Source organism: Ambystoma mexicanum, chromosome 7q (assembly GCF_040938575.1).
Source record: "Ambystoma mexicanum isolate Mex_15411 chromosome 7q, UKY_AmexF1_1, whole genome shotgun sequence".
In the NCBI taxonomy this organism is placed as follows: Eukaryota; Metazoa; Chordata; class Amphibia; order Caudata; family Ambystomatidae; genus Ambystoma; species Ambystoma mexicanum.
This window is the reverse complement of record NC_090941.1, coordinates 1024162246-1024178624: the sequence shown is the minus strand read 5'-3', so window position 1 is coordinate 1024178624 and position 16379 is coordinate 1024162246. Positions and strand designations below refer to the sequence as shown.

The window sequence follows — 16379 nt, the reverse complement described above, 5'->3', positions numbered from 1 at the left end:
GAACCTGGGAGAAGGGAGACCTATGCTGGAAAGTTATCAGGTAAACTTCCAATACCCGAGCTACTCGTGGAGAAGGGACAGTTACCCTTTCCGGTAGCAGAAAAGGTATGAATCAAGACCTCCCTACCAACCAGAAAAAGATTCACAACTGGAGCGGCGGGTCCAAAAACGAACCCAAGACCTGGGTCGCATGCTGAGGGCTCAGTCAAACCCTCAACTGGAACCTGCCGCTCAGAATAACCCAACGTCCGGGTCTGAGGCCCTGGGGGGGAAGTGAATGGAAGACAATTCCGACAACCAACAGGTTTCTGAGGCAGGGGTCTGGGGGGAAGGGATGTGCGAAGCCCTAGAGGAAGCATCCTTTCCCACCGGAACAAAACCCCTGGAAACCTCTGAACCTGAATATGAATCTTCTACCCCTGAAAAGCAGGAACCTAAAGAACAGAGGGTAGCGAAGCGAAAAGAAACTCACTTTGTGGAGGAAGTCCACATCATCCCGTTTGAAGGTGAAGAATCCGTGGAAGATTCAGGAGAAAAAAAATCTTTCAGTGATGGAGGGATCCCCCCAAGGAAAAATGGGTCCCAAAAGACCCTGATTTTGATGGTGGATAAGTATGGAGACCGACACAGAGCAAAAAGTTCTTAAACCCAAACAATGTAACCTAGATGATCCAGAAATTACTGAGGTATTATCCCCCCAAACAGGTTCTGGGAACTTTCTCCAAGAAAAGGGGTACATGAAAGATTCGGGGGGGAAAAGGGGACTTCCCAATTACATCTGTTTCTGGGTGCAAAATCTTTTTTTACAGATTCCCGTACTCTGACACAGAAAACTGCCCAAGATCACACAGTGTCGGAGTACAATATAAAAAAGGTTAACCGCCAAGGTGGCACATAATGCACATTTTCTCTTGAGGAGAGAGAAGGAAGCTTTTAAGCTCCTGTCAAGGTTCAGGGTCAGTGTGCATTATCAGTGCTGGTGTATACTGGATCTCAAGCCACCCTCCTGTCCAAAAAGGCCTTCGACCAACTAAACTCAGGTACGGGAGAGGGTCACCAAATTCCCCTCACTCCTCTTCCCGGACAACTCCAAAGCTTTGATGGGAATGATATTTCCGTTGAAGGGACTGCGGATCTGGAAATAATAATTGGGTGACATAGGGTGAAACACCCAGTGATATTTGTGACTCCAGAGGGCACACCTTGTCTATTGGGGAATGACCTCCTTCGGAGGTTATCAACCCTGATTGACTGTGTGAACAAGGTCCTCTGGACCCAGACTGACCAAACGTTCAAACTAAAACAAAGCACAAATGATATATGAATGGCACATGCCATGTAATTGAACAACAGTCTGACAAAATAGAATCCCATTTGATGCACAATCAAGTGCCAGACATCACTGTCACCTCTGTCGGAGAATAAACTGCTGATGGGAACCCTTCTCCATTCTTGAAAATCAACCTACCTCCCAGTTTAAGTGGCATTTCACACTGCAGTGAAATATTCTGAAATTTTATACCAATCCAAAATCAGAAGAAAACCCAAATCCCATGACAAAAGAGGATGAAAAATCAGCTCTGACCGACATCCAGATAAAGGGTGAATAGCTATTTTCCCCCATTCAGACAAATGAGGGGGAGGAGCATGTTCTCGCCCGAGTATGCCTGAATAACGGAAGAAGCTTCATCAGCGAAGCATTATTCAGGAAACTCCCAAAAGATTAGACCATTCCCACATTTAAATTGATTGATAAATGGGAAGTAGCCCTGGAAACCCCAAATTCCAAACATCTCCTCCCTAGAAGGTATCTGCTAAAAATGTCCATTGGCGAAAAACGCATAGAACATACTTGTTGGGTCGTGAGAGATGTCTCTTACACCTTTTACTTAGGCAGTGACATTCTCAGTCGATTCGCAATTACTTTGGACCTAATTAATAATAAGGCCTGGCCTCGACTGGGGGGTAACCCTGTGGGTTTTGACAACACGGACATGGCATTCCGGTCACTTCAAATGCTGCCTTATGCGGTAGAATTTCAAGTGAGAGATGAGGTTACCATCCCGGGACAGGTGCGAAAATGTACATTTCCCCTAAATATTAAGCGAGGACAGAACCTCAAAAATCAAGACGCCTATATACATTTGAATTATCATCTCCAACAACAAGGTTTGTATTTACATCCGACCGACATCCTAGTTGACTTAGAACACTACACCATTCAAATATTGGTGGATAACAGTGACCCTCGAAGTATCACTTTGGGCGCAGACACCTTTATTGGAATGGCGGTTGATGCCCAACATTATTCTATTGATTTTAGTTAATGAGATCATTGGACCAATCCTAAATGACTGCTTAAAAATGTTAAGGAACTCATGGTGGCAACAGTAAAGACAGACACAAGTGATCACAGTTATAGCGTGTTTATTAAACCGTATAAATGGGTTGGAAATTGTCTAATGTAAACCTAAATCTAAGATGGGAGCAAGCTACAACCATCAAATAATAATTAGGCAGTCCTAGTGGCATCTTGACAAATAAAAGGGCCTTTACTAAAAAAATCTATTGCCATTCCTTCCAGCTAACTTCACAAAGAGTGTGGGATAATGTTCACAAGAAAAGAAAGAAGTGTTCACCAATGATAAGTCAGAATGTTTTAGCCGGGGGTCTCCCTTCTCCACATTTTAAGCACGGGACAAGGCAGGACCTTTTAGCACAGCACACTCCTGGGCCTGGCCAGCACAAGGTTACAGTTCCCTTAAAAAATGCCAGGTCCTTCTGGGGCCAAGTCTCTTTCTGGTAAAGTCTCTTGCATTAGAAGGCCTGCTGAATCATAAACAATAAACAAAAGTACCTTTGGTAATCTTTCACGCTGGGCGATTGCTCTTCACCCCTTGGATCCCCCTCAACTGGGCTCTGATCCTTCTTGCAACGTTGGCCTCCCTCAATCGGGTTCCTAACAGCCTTTCACTCAAAACGTAGCACACAAACGTTTCACTGTCTTTTCCAACAACTATTCAAAGACGGCAAAACAGAACGGGATCGCAAGAAGGGAAGTTCCCTTCACCTTTTCCACAAAGAACTGTTACTTTCCAGAAACCTTGAGAATAGAAAGCGTAAGACCAGGAAACCATGCTAAAGAATCCTGCATTGTGTATCAGAGATACCTGGGTCCCTTCTGCGTCAGTAATCAAGAAGCATCAGCCGCTGTCGTGCCGTCGTTGGCTCCGAGGACAGAGCAGCATCAGTGAAATCAACACAGCTGGTGAGTTGGGGAGACCTATACAAGACTGGTCTGTGTTGAAGACAAGGTTGCAAGCAGCAACATTGTATAACGAATACTAGAACAAACCTTGTTAAAACGTGTGTGATGAAAGACACGAGTAAAGCTGAATAGCTGATGAATGTTTGAACTTTGAAGGAAAGATACAATACCGTTGACAGAGTGGTCCGGCACCGCGAGTGTGCTCAATCGAAGGTCTCTGTAATCTATCCGACTATGAAGTGACAGAAGTGAAAGTTAAAGAAGGAATTGTGAATCGAAGTGGTCCTCCAACGGTTTAATCCAAATCCATCGCACAATCGAAAGACTTTGATTTCCGACAGAAAGAGAAAAGCTGTGTAATTGTGAACAGTAAAGTTAAAGGGGTCTGAGTCCGAACGAGGGGGATCCAGTGTCTGAGCCTGAACGAGGGAGACCAGTTATGAGTAATGTGTTAAAGAGGGTCTGAGCCCGGCAGAGGGTGACCCGTGGTGAACAGTGAATCACCCGAGAACTTGTGAATGTGAAAATTGGTAACCAGAAAGGAACTTTGGTGTTTGTTTATTGCATCACGCCCTCTGTAAAAAGAGACTTTGAACGGCAAAGAGACTTTGGCACAGAAGGCCCTGACACTGATGTGTTGAACTGCGTCCTCATAGCCAAGAAGCCAGAGTGTGTACTAAGCTTGTGTGTGCCGCCTTGTCCAGTGCTGAAAACGTGGGGAAGGGAAGCCAACGGCTCAACTATCCTGAAATATCATTTCTTGAACACTTTTCTTTTTGCATAACATTGTGTCCCACGCCTCTTGTATTTAGAAGTAAGGATTGGCAATCGGTTTATTAGTATAGGCCCTTTTATTTTGACAGAGTCTCCACTAGGACTGCATTATTATTATTTGATGGTTATAGCTTGCTCCCATCTTAGATTTAGGATTAGATGGGTGTTTAACCAAACCATTGAAGTTCAATAAACACCTTTCAACTGTGATCACTTGTGTCTGTCTTCACTGTTTGATACAATGCCTTCCTTACAACCCATAACTGCAGTAATTTCTCATGTTATCTATGTAATATATAATGTTATGCTAAGTATTATTTTTTGAAACTTGAAAAATCCTACATCTTTTTGGTCACAGAATGTTGGCAAGCATGCCTTTAGTCAGGTGCTAATTGAAAACAAAGGATATCGTTGTTTTGGTGGGTGAGCGCCCATTGAAATCTATGGACATGTGTGAACTGACTCAATTGTTGACACATGACCAGCCAAAAGCCAAAACGTGTGAATTTAGACTTAGAGGGATGGTTCTAAGCGTGCCTCTATTTTCGAAACATTGTCTCTTTAACAGCGTCATCCCGAAAGTTACATAGCCTGAAGCTATAATAAGGTAACGTTCTCTGCTTTGCCAAATGAAGGCGGCCTCTGTTGCAAGTCACTGTCTGTAAACCACTTAGTGGGCGAGGCCTGCCGCCACATTCTTGTTTTTCTCTTTCCAGGCTTTTCTTAAACGGTCTGAGAAAGCAAGTATAAACATAAAAAGGGGACTAAAACATCATCTTCCTTTAGGGCTTCGAACATAAGGAGGCATCCATTTTTGAAGGGAACAGTTAATTCAACAGGAGCTTCAATACGAACTTATATTAAATATGAACAGTGCCTTTTAAATTATACATTAATTATAATACACATAACACAACTCCTAATTGTATTTCATCGTTATTCAAATAAAACTTGGAGTATTTCCAAACATAACGCTTCATATTTCTCTTTCGGGTGTCTTTTAATTCGGTAAGTAAGGGGCGCCTACGTTTCAAGAGGGCTACACAGTTAACTGGGTTCAATGGCGTGGTTCCCGCAGCAGAGCCCTGCTCACAGGTCCTGAAATTGTAGTGAAATTGTAGTCTGTCTTTTCTTTCCATAGCCAGTAGCTTTGGTGGGCGGTCGTGTATTCTCCTAATCCCGCCTCTAAACTTGTTGAAAGATTGGAGCTGTCAATAAAAATTAAAAAAAACACGGAGGGCGAGGAGGTGGGTGTAGAGTAGGAGGGCAGTAGAGGAGGAGTTGGGAGCAGGGGATGGGAAAGAAGTTTCTCTCCCAGCCTTTGCTGCATGCTGAAGAGATACCCAGGGAGACAAGCTGGGAACAGTGCGGTTTAGCTGGGTTCAAGGCTGTTCCTCGGGCACAGAGGGCTGGAAGCAGTGTTTGCTGCCCTGGGGTAGGCGTGCCACTCCCCTCCCCTCCCTTGAAAGCCTGGCACGGCATCTGTTAAAAAAAAAAAAAAAAGTGCCAAGCACCACCCCAGCAAAACTTCCTGCCAGGGGCTGCCAAGCATAATACATCTTTCCCAGGGAAGAAGAAGCCGGCTGCCTGTCCCAAGGACTGTGACTTCACTTTCCACCGAGTGCCCTCCACACTGCCATCTTCGTGCCCGCTCCTTTAATCGAATCTAGGAGAGTTGGCATCCTTGAGGGCAGTGATTCCAGCCCCGCAGAGAGGAACTGGACCCTTGCAGCCAGGGAGGGGCTGCATTCGAGCTGCCCACATGGAGAGCAACTTTTCCCTGCTAGGTCCGCTCATTGCTGGCTGATGTTGGATGGGGTTGTGCAAGAGGCAGAGAAAACGTTATTGCTTCCCTCCCCACCTCTTCTCACTTCCTCCCTCCCTCCCCCCCCTCCCTCCCTTCTCGCTGGCAGGGCCAGTCTGTGCTGTGGTGAGGAGTTATCAGCAGTCCTTCCCCTTTCAGAAGAAGCACATGCCTCCCTTCTTGCAGTTTGTTCAGGGCCGGCTGTCACTGAAGAAGGAATACTCGTTGTGAAAAGGGATTGATTTTTTAATCATTTTTTTTTTCTGAAAGAAGAATGTCGACTTAGAAGACATTCGATTACGAATGACATGGCAGTTTTAAAAAAAACTTTTTACATTTTTGTTCTGAATATGTAAATGTGGAATTCCTATGGTGCCTTTTCTGGATTAAGGTTTCAGCCTTGCATTTAGTTTTTCATCCTGAGGAGCATATGTCCTGAAGTGCTTCTAACTCCCTTGAAGCACACCGCTACTAATTGGTATTCTTGACCATTTTGTTGCTATGGCCTTGCCTGGTGGAGCATCTGTTGGCACCCTTTCCACCGTGGGGCCCCTCTGGTACCACAGGGACTTGAGCCGGGCTGCTGCCGAAGAGTTGCTTGCCAAGGCTGGGAAAGATGGCAGTTTCTTGGTGCGGGACAGCGAAAGTGTCACCGGGGCCTATGCTCTCTGCGTTCTGTAAGTAGCTGGACTTTGCTTTCTTTTTTTCTTTTTATATCGTGGTGTTCACTTTGATCACTGAACGTACTGGTGCCATGGATGGTTGGGGCTTGCTGCAGAGTGGCCACCTGTTGAGAGTTGTCTTTGGACCAAATGGTTTTCTCTGTATGGCTTGTAAGGAGATTGTGATGTTTGACTGACCTAACAGAGATCATATAGATGTTATTTTCAGAGATCTCTAGACATTGATTTGGCAAAGCTGGAGAATGCTTATTTTAGACTTCAACAAAACCACAAACCAGTTTCATGAATACTGGTCAGGCCAAGAGTTTGTTCTAACAGCACTGCTTTCAGTTGTTATTTGAAATGCAGGCCGTTTTATGGGTTTTTCACAAACAATCTAATTGGAAATAATAACTAGAAAATAGCTCCAGTCGAGAGCAAAATAACATCTTGAGAATTGTCTCACGTTTATTGTGAGGCACTTGTCATCTCTCCCAAATATATTTTAGGGGAGGTTCATTTTGTGTTACCGTCCTGTGGATATTTGTGGAGGAACAAGTTCACCCAACACCCTGCTCTCTCTACCCCCGCGTTGTTTCCCCTGTACAGTATGTTGTGCTTGCTCATTGGAAGTAATGTGCATTCTTCAACTGTTGACCCTTTATAGTACACAGACAGACCCTTCTCCTCAGACCCCACCTCACAGTATCTTATCTTGTATTTATTTGGCCGACTGAACTCCTTTTACGTTTCTTGATTATGCAAATGTTTACGTCCCCTGGACCCTGCGCCTTCCCTGACTGCCTGGTGCAAAAGAACTTGATCCTTCCGCTGGAATGCATTTCTTTTAGAGTTATATTCTATATACAATTGCCATACGATACAACACCTCACTGCGTTCTTTGTTGATCCAAAAACGTAATGTCTAGAATCCACAGGGCAGGAGAAATGGGCAACAGTATCTGATACGTGAAGTGAATGAGGGGGTGTTTTAATAAACAGTTTGCAGTATTCTAGGCACAGCCAATTGACTCTCTCTATATGTTCGGCCAGTTCTGGCTTTTTAACTGCCGCCCTTTGTGTTCTGGTAATCGTGCATTTCTAATCTGAACGCTAAATTAAAATCTCTAGATACCTGTGGACCACTGACCTGGTGGCATCTGAAATGTCTTTCTTGGGTGCACAGTGAAGTAAGAGCAGCGGAACATGTGCATTAGTACAACCTTGATGTTGCAGAGTTATGCCTGTTTGGGTAACCAGGTGACTTTACAGTCCTGGGTGTGTTCATTGCAGGCTTCTTTGTCACATGGGAAGATTGTGCCTTGATCTTAAGAACTTAGTACATAACCAAGACTTTGAATACCCTCCATTGTCTTCTAGTTGCCGAAAGGTAAAATGTAAGACATTTATGTTTAAGAACCCAAACTACTTGATTAAACTAGCTACATAATAGGTCCTCTCCCCGAACCCTCGCTCGTTGCAGAGTGGAAATCTGCCGGTGCAGGAAGGAAAGTACCAGAAGATGGGCCTTCTCTATCAACACCCCAGGACTCTGGAACCTCCTCCCTGTGAACACCAGACTTGCTCGCTCGCTTCTACATTTCAATGCCCTCCTCTCCAAAGAATGGTTCTTCCCTAACACCGAGGTCCACCAACCCTCCACTCCCCATCCTACCCGAGACTGGGTGATCTGCTCCTCACTGGTTACTTGTATATTCCTTGCTGCCCAATTTCTTGCACTGTCACCTCCCCCGTTGTTAACTCCCTGCTCTGTTGTGTTAGTGCTTCCCTCAAAGTTTCCGTCCACTATGATTTGTAAATCGTTCTGTTGATTACCAAAGCTAGGTCCGCTCTCAATAAATACCCTAATAATCATGTCACCGCAACTTCATCACGTCAAAGACGTTCCAAAAGAAATCAACATGGAAGACCATTGAGCAGTATTGGGGTTACTCTTGGGGGGTGGAGGGAGGATGCCTGGACGTATAACAGAGATCGCTAGTGAGCCACCAAAGGTTCACAAAAGAACCCAAAATGTTATTCTTCAAGCAAGCGCCCATCCGCTAAAAGCTGAACCTTAGAACTCGATCCATGCCCCAAAACTCCCCTTTTCCACTTGGAGGTACTGGTCCCTGTTGCGCAAGCTGTGATTGGTTTCCTCATTGTGGAGTTCTCGATTGTGCCAAATCAAATTCTACAGTTCCTCATTATCAAGCGGCGCCAAAGGACTAACTTCGTCACCATGGTGATAAGGGATTGATGGACACCGCTGCCATATCCCCCCTGTGAATGTCTAAATTGAGTGCTCTATGGTAAACACGAGGATGCATGTCATACAAAATAAAGCTCTTAAATGTGTACTCTCAGTAGGTTCAGACCAGCACTACATCTCCCAGAATGCTGTTCAGATTCATGGCTGGCACGAAAACGTAGGCCTCGGGTGACCATGGGGAGTGCTGTTGCGTGCCTGACGATTAATGAGCATGTTGCTCTTTCTGACACATACCTCCCCGTCCCGTTCGGTCACTCGCGCCACCTCTTAGTTTATCATTAGACGGAACTTTCAAGCTTTTTCTTAGCTAAAGTTATCTTTTTAGCAAAACATTCAAAAGAGTGATAACATTGTTTGATTAAACAATGAGATCGGGTGGGGTTTTTACTAAGGGCGATTCTTTCATGACACATAACATTGGTTCTCTGAAGTTGCACTACGCAGTCTCTTATGCTGTTTCCATTTTATTTTGATTTTCTATGCAAGAGTTTTGCTAATTTCAAGAGTTTTCTAAAACTATGGAATCCGATTGAGGAACCTCTTAAAATGCACAGAATTGTCTGAAATGAAGCATTCTCTCTCGAATCGGACTACCAGTGTCATAAGTTCATTTCCATTTAGTCGTTCATGATTTTAGCTGAAGAGTGTATTTTTTGTTTTTTGGTTTTTAACCTCCGCTCTGACTTTGGGTCAAGAGACTACTTGGTTGAGGTCTCTGCAGCCTTTAACTCCTTCAGGTGTTTTGGACTACACCTCCCTTCAGCCCTATCCAGCAAAGCCAATGGTGAAGGGTCATGGGAGTTATAGTCTTCTGGACAGCTGCAGGTTTCAGATCCCTAAAGCGACATTCGGAAAGTATTTTGCAGCTTTTGGCAGAGTTTGTATGTGGCATATACACATTTGATACGTTTTTTCTGGCAATAATGTTATGTATAAGCAGTCCAACCTACCTTTCCATTCAGGTTCTGACTATGATTATACACTTCGAGTCAGGGAGGGGGCACTGTTGTGAGATAATGACCCACCCATTCAGGAAGGATGGTTCGCCCAAGCGAGAATGACCGCTTCCAATATCTATAATGATATTGGCACATGGCGCTAATTACAATATAGCTTTTGGACTTGCAGTTCTTAATTAAAGACTTTAGTTTAATAGTGAGTTTACTAAGCAGAACAAAACGTTTCATGAATGAAATGTTGTTTTATTGTGTAATAAGGGGTTTAGAAGAGTTGACCCTCTCAGAGAGGGAGAGTTGAAGTAATGGCGGGCATGTTTTCCTGAAGCATGGGCGCTGGGTTCTATTGATCAGTTCGCATGGCAATTGGTGAGAGGATTTTGTTGTGTTCCTGTCCCAGTGAACATGGTTGTACAAGTAAGTGGAATTGTCTTCATTCTGTAGGGCTGATTCTTTTTCTTTGTCCATGTTGCTTACTCCGGCCAAGGTTAGTGTGGAGATGACAGCTAGGTTTTGTGTCTTAGTCTGATTCCAAAGTCGGAATACTTGCAGTCAATACCAATAGTTTTTGACTGCATTTCAAGCATTCTGCTTGGCCGAGAGAGGGTCCATAATGGAATCATGTTCTAATGCAGGGGTCTGAACCCTTTGGCTTTCCGATTGTTTTGAACTACAACTCCCATTGGCTATAGCTAGCATAGTCATTGGAGAGGGATCGTGGGTGTCATAGTTCAAAACATCTAAAGAGCCGCAGGTTGCAGACCCCCTTTGCTAATACAATTTAGGAGCTTTCAAAGTAAGGGATCGAAATTGAGGGGAACGATTTAGCTCCTGCATGTGGCATAGAAGAGCCTATTTAGCTTGACAGCACCAGCTACCAGGAGAATCTTGGCTCCCCAGGCCAACGGATGCCAAAAAATACATCTTTGTGGGTTTAACTCTGCGTTGTGACAATCTATAAATACGCATTAAGACATATATACAACACTAGCTGGGGTACCCAGCGTTGCCCATGTCCTGATCGAGTGGTGTCTCATGTGCCCCGGAGGATGTTTCTGTTGTCGGCCAGTCTTGCTTCAGTTTACTCTGGCATCTCGTTTGCCATAGAGAAAGTTGCTCTTGTCCTTTGGTCGACAAGTCATGCTGCTGTTTGTTGTGTTTTTAGGAGCTCTTGATATTGATTTTCGCTTTGCATCAGATGGAGCATTTCCAAGTGATGTTCGTTTTTTGTGCAGCATGTTTCAGTCACTCAAAGGCTTCAGCACATTTGAGAAAGTGTCCAAAAAAGATTGATTGTGCTCTCTACTTGTGAATGAACTTAAGTAAACTGTAACCTTGCCATTTCCCATATTTTAAGTGGCGTGAATAAACATATATTTTTTTTTAATTCCCTTTTAATAAACACTTTCAAACTGTATAGAGTAGTCATACATTTCAGAGGAATAACTAACACATCGAACATTTTGCTTCAGACACTTTTCCAAATGTTGCCTCCTTCTAGTACCTACTTTAGTGAATTGGGGTGAGCATCAGTAAATGAGGGTGTCCACGGAGAGTGAATGTTTTGCATCCACACCTGGGCTACAATCTTGTCCCAGACAAAAGAGGAATCCATGCCAAATTTGGTAGCAGTGGGTTCAACGGTGTGGATTTGTACAGCCGGACACACATACATACATATGTGCTTTATATATAAAGATTTAAAGCATAAAATGTCATGAATAATGGACCAAGTAATATGTTAGAATCTTATGTGGAAGTTAGCTCTGCAGAACTCTATCTACTATCTCCTGGTTCCCCAGCTGTAGCTCCTGGTTTTGGCTCCTGCTTATGAAATCTTAATTTCGATCCCTGTAGTTTACCCATCCAAGCATATACTATTTTTTTTTATTGTATTCATTTAGACAAGGCCGAAAAATGTGCACTAGCTGTGGGCTAGTAGTAATTGTTGGTAAGAAATGGCCTGTTGTGTGCATATGGAGAACTGAGGGGTTAAGTAACCTTTTAACGAGTGGATAGAAGCTTGCATCTTGACATGTGCACGCCTGATTTAGATCCTTAGAATTGTCCTATCTTGTGGGTTATTCCTTGAATTAGCCAAGTGAATTCTGTTTTTTCTTTAGTGGGACCAGCTGAGGGATATTTTTTGGCCATTGTGCAATGTATGTTTGGTGGAAAAATAACAAGGGACCTAATAGTAAAACACGTCGCCCACAGTGGGAGTGTAGAAGTGAACCTTAAAGAGTAAACCCATCCCGGGTGGCCAGTCATATTAAGGGACCATTAGTAAGTGAGGTCTTGATTTATAATGTGTCCAGGCCCGACGGCAGGTCGTGGAGTCCCACCTCATTGGGTAATACGCGCTGCCCAAATGATGCCCTTGGTTAGGCACTAGTATGGGTCCTTAAACAGTGGGTCCAGTTTTGTTCCAATTTCAACAGTTTCCCTAGATTTCAAAAACAATACAGGTCTGGTTTCAATTGATCAATCACTAGCCATCAAATGTCATCTGGTCCATGGTTGTGGTCGTGGAAATGCTGCACCAAAGGTGCATTGGCTGTGTTTCTAACCCTGCTTCTGTGTTCCCTGATTCGAACCTCAACCTTTCTTGTGGTCAAGCCCACATATACCAGATCACAGGTGCCTAAGATGACGTAGGTCACATTTTTGGAGTTGCAGTTCTGAACCGATGGGGTGTCCAATTTAGATGTTGGTATTTGAACTTAGTGCTTTTCTAGGTGAAAACGCAAACTGCGCCATTGCTGCAGGGGTGTTGACCAGCTGCCCTTGTGTGGGAGATCTGTACGTCCAGGGTGAGTGTGGATTGTGCTGGGACATCTCCTGATCGGAATCTGGAGTGGACCAGTTTGTCCCTGATATTTGCACCCCTTTTGAGTGCAAATAATGGCATCTGCGATGTGCATCCTGTTGACGTCCCTAATCGCCAATATTTTTTCACCAATTTGCGAATCTGATTTATCTGGGGCGAAAAGGTGGTCAGGCAAAGTAAACTGTCTGTTGCTTCAACAGGTTCTTTAGGAGTGAGCCTAGTGGTCCGTGAGCTCCAGTCCGAAATGAGATTTCAACCGCTGACTGCTGAAAACACCAACCAGGCCCTGGCTGCTCATCTGGGAAACATGACAAGAATAATGAACAGTCTTGCCGGGCCAGCTCTGGGTGGCGATTGCCTCGCGTATCCAGGGTCGGATTGGCCCCTCAGCCTTTCGGCCCATGGGAGTGGGGGCCGGTTTGGGGGAAAAAAAAAGAAGAAAAATGTGGACATTTCTTTAAAAAAAAAATACACGTGCAATATGGATCTACACACACAGATATTAATGATGATCCATTCTTGTAGGAAATGTATATCACATTAGTGAAATCATAACCATATTTTTCATAGTGTACTTAGGAACAATGCTATTTGATGCCACTTCCTGTTTTGTCAAGGGGTGAAAGGTCGTGTTTCAATGCTTCCCGGGATATCACTTTGGGGTGGGGTCAAATGACATCACTTCCGGTGATGTCTTCAGAGGTCAAGGGTCGTGAGGCGAGGGCTGCGCCACTTTATTTCTTGTCCCAGTCTGACCCTGGTCATATCCCCGCACAACGCCTCGCCTCTGGGTGCCTAGCAATCTTCCAGTTGCCCGCTCATTTGCCTCCATAGTCATGAGAAAGATGCTGGAGGGAGTCCCACGGAGTAGCCCATGGCATTGGGACCTTGCAAAGCATCTTCAAATCTTTAGGGGCACGGCAGCAAATGCAGTGGTGAGCAGGGAATGGGCCCTTCACGAGAACTGGATGGGCGCCTTAGTCCCCGAAAGCAACCCGACCACTCGCTGTACTATTCATCTTTGCCCACTTCCAAGGTAACTAAAATGAGTCCCAAAATGAACTCTTTCTTTAAACGTTCTAGTTTATTTCCACGATGGCTGCCGGCTTCACAATCGAAAAAGAGGTCTTGAAAGTACAGCTGTAAAAACCTAGAAGAGATTTCTTTAGCTGCCGCTGGACTTTCTGGTGCTTGTAAACTTTTCAGGATGGGTGGAAAGGTTAGCTGCTTCTTTATTCTGTTGGTTTCATTTAATGATTTAAACATTTGCCCTGGTGCGTTCTGTCATTTGTGCACTTTTCAAGTCAACCACAATATTGTTTTTGCTTTTAAATGCCATCTGTTAACATACTGTACCAACTAGAGCTGGGAACATAATGGGCCAATTGTGAAGCTGAACAGTGGTCTCAAATCGCAGCTTCACCTCGAAGTGTGTGATCTTGGGAAAGCCATGTTATCTCACTGTGCTGTATCTGCTACTATTCGGACGCTAGATGTGTTTTGTGTGATGGGGCTGGAGAGGCAGGGCACTAGGTTGCATCTTGCATTGTGTGGAGGCAGGCATCCAGTGTGGATATTGCAGCTGGGGAAGCAGGAATCCAGGTTTGAGTAGCGTGGCAGTTCGGCTTTTATTCGACTTTTAGAGCCAAGCCAGGCCCCCTTGTTCGTCTCTTGTTTCTAGAGTTGATTTCTCCTCCCATAGGGTAACTTCTAGTTCTACCACTAACGTGTGCAACCTGCAGTCAAAGGTTTGAATTGTAGCAGGTCTGACTCTGCTCTTCATCTTTCGGCGTTAGCTTGTTTGTGTCACTTGAACTTGTCTGATAACAGCACCTATTGTGCTGCCGGGAAGTGTGGGGCAATCTGGCTTGAAGCGCTTTATAAAAACGTCTTACTTTGCCTTCCTGGAGTGGCCTGATTTTCAGAGAGTTCTTCGAATGCATGTTATGAGTTGGTTGGCACTACTGTTGAAGTAAACTGTGTTCATTTTATTGTGTTCATGCAGCTCCCTTTTTCTGACTGAAACCTTTCCCAATGAGTTGTGGCTAATTGATCTATTCATATAGAAAATAACCCGCAGCCATGCATTAAATAACAGAATTCGAATGTTGAAGGTGAACTCGCTTCTGGTAGCAGTCTGGCTTGCTCAACACCCCTTGAAACAGGAAGTTAGCGGATCACGATGACTGTAAGGCCCATATCCTTTACTGTTTTTCCCTTGGGCATCAAGTGACGCATGCGCAGCAGACTTGTCTGCTTTTTCCTTGGCATCTAGTACTTATCTCGGTGGATAAACCATGGGCAATGTTCCCTCTACTTATTTTTCTCGAAGTGCAGAGCTGGTTGCCTTTTGTGCACACTTTATTTTCCACGTACGCAACTGACTCGAGAGGTAAGCCACTTTGTGAGCATGCGTGGTTAGTGAGCGACCATCCCCGAACAGTTTGGAAAGGAATTGCCAAACCACTGCAATTCTGTACTAATCTGCATAAAAGGTGCATCTTACAACACTTTTCACACACAACTAGGTTAAAGGAAATGTTTTATATGTGATTATTTTTTTTATTTGATTTAGTTGAAACGACAACTTTACAAATATTTCTTTTATACAAAAAACAGAATAACTAAAAATTAACAATAGAGGATGACCATCATTCAGTTTTTAACAATTAATACAACATTATTTAAAAGAAGGACATGGAAAACCAGAAGAAGAAATAGAAGACTATAAAGTGCACAGGGTCATGTCATTATACTGTGATATGTATCATGATTATTATTTGTATGCTTTTTATATGCATGTCTTAGAAAAGTAGAGAGATTTATGACACGTTTTCACAGGCACATTGAGCATTAATGTTGGCACTGGATTGTTTTCCATTTTTGCTCTTCTGGAAACGCTACATCTAGAATTGCAATGGTTGCTATTCTCACAAATAATTTAGGACAGTTAAAGATTGCCGCCCATATATATGTGATTATAAAGAGAACTTATCAACCAGTTCAAGACTTCAAGATGTGATACAGTAGCTAGCAAAAGTACTCTTGTGCAGAAAGAAATGTGTGCTTTATGTCACTGGAAAAACACGTGTGTACTACAAAAAACAAATATTGCTTTTCATAACTGATGTGAGCATCAAAAATCAGACCAGATACAATATTTGCAGATGGAATAAAAGCAAGTAAAAGGAATGTGTCAGAAACCATGCCAATAGGAGTTCATGTGCCGCTTTAATGAAGTAATTCAAGGGCCATATGAGAACATGCCTCTCATAATTTGTGTATGGGGGATAATTGCATCAGAATAACTGTACGACAGAATATGATGATCAAAATTCCCTAGCTTCTACTTACCATCCACATTGTGTTGTCCTGTGAGTTGCGCAAAACCAGCCTTACAAGCTTAGAGACATATACAGCATGCATTTCTATTTGTCCAATAAAAAGGGCAAACAATGAACACATAGGAACCAACCCCTGGCTTCTGCCCACAAAGCTTCACTGATATGTTTTTGGATCAGTGATCAGCAGAGCAGTGGCATAGAAAGGAACTCTAATAATATTTCTGGCCGCTCTCAAGACGCATTTTAAGGGCAAAGAACGTCTTTTGATAAGCATAAAGTATTCCTTATTGGCAAAGCTAATTACTGTTTCACTCCAAGTAGGAAGCATTCTTATCAGAGCCTTGCTTGTAACCCTGACCTAGGAAGTAAAACGACTGGGCACATCCAGCCTATAGTTTTGCCCACCCTTCCTCACCACAGCCTAAACAAAATTCAACAAGAGACATACTGAGGTTTCTTATAGAGCCAC

At 43.7% G+C, this 16379-nt stretch overlaps 1 protein-coding gene across 1 annotated transcript in view; it reads left to right on the top strand.

Moving 5' to 3' along the window:
* Positions 1-5291: 5291 nt before the first annotated feature.
* INPPL1 (inositol polyphosphate phosphatase like 1) overlaps positions 5292-16379 on the top strand; it is a 1017870-nt gene continuing 1006782 nt past the window's right edge. Inside the window, exon 1 of the mRNA XM_069640289.1 lies at positions 5292-6523. Coding sequence (XP_069496390.1) covers positions 6348-6523 — 176 coding nt within the window. The 5' untranslated portion in view covers positions 5292-6347. The remainder of the gene's footprint in view (positions 6524-16379) is intronic.